The sequence below is a fragment of the Oryzias melastigma genome, linkage group LG21 (assembly GCF_002922805.2).
Source record: "Oryzias melastigma strain HK-1 linkage group LG21, ASM292280v2, whole genome shotgun sequence".
Lineage (NCBI taxonomy): Eukaryota > Metazoa > Chordata > Actinopteri > Beloniformes > Adrianichthyidae > Oryzias > Oryzias melastigma.
In genome coordinates, this window is record NC_050532.1 from 20176238 (window position 1) to 20182148 (window position 5911).

At 40.4% G+C, this 5911-nt stretch overlaps 1 protein-coding gene across 1 annotated transcript in view; it reads left to right on the forward strand.

Moving 5' to 3' along the window:
• The window catches only part of abcc4 (ATP-binding cassette, sub-family C (CFTR/MRP), member 4), a 46814-nt gene that overhangs the window by 37108 nt on the left and 3795 nt on the right, over window positions 1–5911 (forward strand). Inside the window, exons 27-30 of the mRNA XM_036209691.1 lie at window positions 1218–1307; window positions 1766–1938; window positions 3602–3707; window positions 4797–4931. Coding sequence (XP_036065584.1) covers window positions 1218–1307; window positions 1766–1938; window positions 3602–3707; window positions 4797–4931 — 504 coding nt within the window. The remainder of the gene's footprint in view (window positions 1–1217; window positions 1308–1765; window positions 1939–3601; window positions 3708–4796; window positions 4932–5911) is intronic.

Sequence of the window (5911 nt, forward strand, 5' to 3'; positions counted from 1 at the left end):
CTTGGGACTTGACTCGGACTTGAGGACAAAGACTTGGGACTTGACTCGGACTTGCAAAACAATGACTTGGTCCCACCTCTGCAAAATGGAGCTTCAAAACAAACATCAGGAACTTGATAATAACTACTGACTGTATATGAGAACTGGACTGAAAGTGGGTAACACCCGGTTCCAATGAAAGGGTTTCGCTATACGGACGTCACCATGTTGGAGCCAGATTTCATCAGTAGGAAGTAATTGCCTGAATCGGTCTGAGTCAGAGTTTCTATGACAACCACTTTCGCCAATCAGGAGTGAGTTTGTAACAAGGCCACGCCCCTACCACTTGAAAGCGGGATCATTTTTTTAAATTACTGTTTCGAACGTTTGACAAGAGACCACATACTTTTGAGGCATCCGATTGGCTAGTTTATAACTTGAATAACGTGCGCTACAGAAAAAAAATGCAAGATTATCAAGAATATGTTAAATAAAGGTAGCAGAACTTCTATTTTTTGCTCCCACATAAAAAAAAATCAATAACAAAAAAGATAGACAAGCAAACATTGTTTAAAGAGCAAAGGTTGAAATCTCATCTTACACCTCCATGTGAGATTCCTGTGCGACTCAAGTCCAAGTCAGAAGCTCAAGTCCCTGCACCTGACCTACATGAAGGGGAACTCCTTCTGTCTTGAATTGAGGTCAGATTCATATCTGGAGTGAGTTGTTACATTCCCTCAGATGGGATCAGAACACTATAGCATCAGTTCTGGATATGGATATTTGCTGCACTGCAGACTCAGTCTTCATTTTTATGGTTTTGATGGCATTACCGCACTTTTACATCAAATTAAATCAACCTTTTCCAAGTGGAAGCCATTTTTAGCATCCCTTTTCATTTTAAAAGCATTCAAAAGACCAAACAAAGTCAATTGTGTGCCTGAGCTTTCATACAAATCTTTAGTTTTATGTTTTAATATTAGAATTTCTAAAGTCTCAAGAAAATTTGCCTGGCCCATCTCTGGTTTTCCAAGCAAAAAGATCAATGTATTGAAGTATAGTTGGAGAAGGAATCGCTCAAAGCTCATGAGTGAAGCAAGCCCCATTGTGAACATCTTCCCCTCATGCATTGCTTAGCTGTCTCCTATAAATCCTGTCTTAACCCTTTTGTACATCTTTCCCTTCGTCATTATCTTAACTGGCCACGGCCTTCTCTTTCTATATCCATCTATCCACAGGACCCGGTTCTCTTCACGGGCACCATGAGGAAGAATCTGGACCCTTTCAGGCAGCACACAGATGAGGACCTGTGGAATGCACTCCAAGAGGTACTCCAGCGTGGCTCTGAATGATTCCCCCTCGCTGGCCCAGGGGGGGATCCCTCTGTCCCCTGTACAATGCTGCCATTCAGCCTCCCTGCTCGCCACAAGTCATGGGGGGAAATCCCATTAGGGCCATGGGGCCCAGCTCAATGTGCGGCTTGTAACGGGGAACCATTGAAAGTGCTGGGGGAGATGTGTTTGGGCAGTCAGGGCAACCAGGATGAAGGCTCCCCCCACAGTGAAGGGCTTCAGCTCCTGGTCCTGCCTCTGAATGGGTTTGGTGGCCTGGATTAAAGCTAGAGGCTGGTCACAAGAGAGCCCTGGCCAAGGTCATCAGTGGATCTGGCTCTGCATTGAGCCAGCCAGTTAATGGGTGTGTTTGGATGGCTCTTTAAAGACATCTCCACAGGGCGCCTTTATGCCGGAGTAATGAAGGGCTGGGGGTGTGCACTCTCTCACTGCAGGTGCAGATGAAGGCCGTGGTGGAAGACCTACCCAATAAGCTGGAAGCGGTTCTGACAGAGTCTGGCTCGAACTTTAGCGTGGGCCAGAGGCAGCTGGTGTGTCTGGCCAGGGCCATCCTCCGGAAAAACCGCATCCTTATTCTGGACGAGGCCACAGCCAATGTGGACCCGAGGTCAGAGAAGACTTTAGAGTTAAACTTTCTCGCATTCATATTTAACCAAATCTATCACCAATATAGTTACGTCTTTAGGAAAAAATAAATACTCCAAAAAGTGGCCACATGTGCTTTTTGGTCTGCAAATTAGCACATTGTCTTACAATTATACATAATTTTTTTCTGTTTAAATACATTAAATTGTTTCTATTAACAGATTACTTTTTTATTTTTCATAAACTTGTCTTTTCTAATTAACTTAAAAATATGAAATGTTGAAATTTGACCCTAAAAACCAACGCTTTGCAGCAAAGTCAATTTTTAGTCAAGGTTTTTCATGTTTATTCATGAAATATGTTGATTGTGAACCTTTTTCTTGATAAACCCACAATTCAGTTAAATTCATTTGAATGCAATTTAGTTAAATTCTGTAAACTTTATCAGTTCCACAGAGGTCATTTGGAAGTCATAGTGGAAAAACACAAAAAGGGTAAAAGACCAAACAAAGAACACAACAACAATAAACAACAAAAGAATAGATAAATGGGCTTGAAATAAGAAATATATATATATATATATATATATATATATATATATATATATATACTGTAATAGTTTACTTGATCAAGGAACATTTAATTTTTGGAACTCTTGTTTTAAGAGATTTTAGGGTGTATTCAGACTGGAAAGTTTTAAGCAAACCAAAAACTTCCAGTCTGTATAAACCTTAAAATATTTTTTATTTATTTAATGAAGATGGACAACATTATAACTTTTTAAGTTTACAGTTAACTAGTATTTTGAATATTAAATAAATAAAAATGATCAAACTCTAAAGTGGATAAAGTACGTACATTTTCTTTTCCTCTTCCACTTTTGCCAGTTTAGCACAATTTATTCTGTTGTGATAAGTGCAGAACCCACAAATTAATCTTTCCTGTTTTGTTTAACTTTTACCATCTTTATATCCCTTAAACAATCATTTCGAGGCAGTCTGCCTCATCAGAGCATCTAAAGTGCGCTGATTGATGGCTTAGGTGTGGTTTAAAAGCTAACTGGTGGATCAGAAGGGCTTTATTGAAATAAAGACGACATGCTACAACTTGCAGCAACCAGTCAGTTTTTGTGTTACTTTTTGAACTCATAGTTGACCTGTAAAATTTAAATATTTATGTTATTTTTCAGCTTAATTAAAATTTTTTAAAAATTAATAAGATCTTTGTCGTTGGAAAAATTTAGAAAAATATAAAAAAAATATAGAAACTCAAAAATTGACTCCGAAAGTGTTAGAAAAAGATACCAACTTCCAAAAAATGCAAAGTTGTTTTTTTTGGAATAGTCAAAACTTGGTTGTTGTTCCAGCATGCTTGTTGGAGAAATGATCCAACAAGTTTTAACAGATGTCAGCATACTGAAGTTAAATGTTGCGACTGAGATTATATACAATAATTCTGATATTTCATCTATAGACTAGTACCAATAAATATGATGTACCTCTCTAATCTAAACCATTTTTATTGAATTGGGGAAGCTGTCTTTATTTTGCACGTCTGGTATTGCACTTTTTTTCCCTGTTGATGACTCATTATTCCAGGTTTTTGTAAAATCCCTGCCCAAGGCTCTGCAGGAAGAGAGATTTCTTCTTTTTACTCTCAGGTGTTGTGTTCCCTGCTCTTTTTAGAACTGACAGCCTCATCCAGCAGACGATCCGGGACAAGTTTCAAGACTGCACAGTCCTCACCATTGCTCACAGGCTCAACACTATCATTGACTGTGACAAAATACTGGTAAGGAAACAGTACATTTACACCAGCCAGCACTTTATGTCAGCATATTAAAATGAGGGGGCTGTTTGAGCTGAAAAGTCAAAACAGTTATTTACAAGAAAATGTTGAATTAGTTGTGTGCATTTTTTTAAACCTGACTTTAGCTTCTTACTTTGTTTCTTTAATGCACCTGAGATCCAGAGCTTACACACCTTTATTCTTCAGTCTGTACATTTAATTCACTTAATTTGCAACCACTGGGCTCATTACTCCCTCTCAGCATTCCCTCTCATTGAACCCTGGCTTGTGCCACTTGATCTTTGGCCCTTTCCTGCTGCCGCCTGCAGAGGTGCCAATTAGTGCCATTTGTGGCAGCATTTGTTAATCCTCCGCGGAGGGCAGGGCGCGACCTTGCGGCCGCCCGGCTGCTAAGAGCGTCGCCCAGAAAGGCCAAGTACCACGCAGTCGGGACCGTTTCACACCTGCACTTGTGTCAAATGCGTGAATGGCATTGTCCAAAGTCAGACGGGTTACTTGTAGCCGGCGCTGAAACTTTTGGCTATGACAGCAGATGGAGTGCTTTATGCTCCGTGTAAGTGCGAACAAACTGCTCATTGCTCTCTGAAAGAGGGGTCATGGCTTGTTAAAATTTGTCTGTGATATAATTGTAGTCTTTTCTCAAACTGCTTGAATTGGCACTATTCATTGTGCGGTTTACATGGCATGTGATGATGGTAATTTACTAGAGAGTCTAAAAGGTGTGATTGTTGGATTTGACTGAGGACCACCCCAGGACTCTTCAATGCCTGAGTAAATACAAGGATAATTCGCTGATCTCCTGTCTGTCAGAGTCAGCGTACTAGACTTTCACATTACTAACAGACTGCTCTTATTGTCCCCGGTCCTTACGGGCAGGAATGGGCACCGGTACTTGTTGTTGCATGAGTCACATAAAATGATGGCTCCTATGTGTGCTGAACTACCGTTTCCCCCATTCGCAACCCACTCCGTCTGCGTGCATCACTCAGCAGAGAAACAGCTGAAATGTCAGTTTTCCTTCAGCTAAAGTATACACCCCCCCTCACCATTGTGCTGCATGGATGATTGCAGGTTCTGGATGCCGGTCGGATGCAGGAGTATGACGAACCCTACGTGCTGCTCCAGAACCACGATGGGCTCTTCTACCAGATGGTTCAGCAGACAGGCAGAGCTGAGGCAGCATCCCTGCTCCAAACAGCCAAACAGGTGAAGCCACACTCCCCTTTGTGCCAGTCTGCCACTAAATAAGAGACCGGCTGTGGCACACTAATCCCAGACTCCAGACTTCATTGCTCATGGTCAAAATAATACAACCAAACCGTAGCCCTGACAATGCAAAAACACTTGATTATCATTTTAATTTAAAACGCAATAACAGAAAAATTCTTCCTTTGTAGATTTTCATCTGATATAATCAATAAAACTCTTAGTTTAATCATTTTTTCTCATAATGTAATTTTCAGATCATTTTAGCGATGATTCCAGAAAAGCAGCTTTCTTTACGCCGTTATCGCTTCTGAAATATTGGCTTTAACTTCATCGTGATTTGGGATAAACTTTCGATGGGGATTACTGTAATAGAGAATGTCCATATGTGTCTTTTTTTTTTCCTTTCCCTCCTGCAAAATTCATTTGTGATGTATTTTCCCCTTCAGACACAGAACAGATAAGAGCTGGCTATTCATTGTTCAATTCCATTTTTTGTGCATCTGTCTGGGACCACAGATACCATATTGCAACTTCAAACAGGTCTTTGTGAAATAAGAAAAAGTAGGCATCATTTCATTTTCTCTCTGTCCCTGGCACAAATTTATCAGCAGAACTGTATCTTCCCAGCCTGAGGAGGGAAATGAGTAAAATACTGATTTCAAAGACTCAGCACACTGGTATTATGTAGCATCGTCTTACCCTGCACACTGGCGGATTGGTAGTGACATTGTTCAAGTCCTTACGTTTTCCTTTCTTTATTGTGGGGTTCTCTTCTTGGATCAGATTTCTTCAGCATCCAAAACTGTCTAGCACCACTTATTACATGCCGAGATGGTTCGCATGTTGTGTGTCAAGTTTCTATAGTTGTCAGTCAAGGTTTAAATGCATTCAATAATCTGATAACAAGCTGCTGCTTCTTTGTCCGTGTTGAAAGCAAATCCTATAGGAGACAGTACATCTCAAGCTGCTCCCTTTTT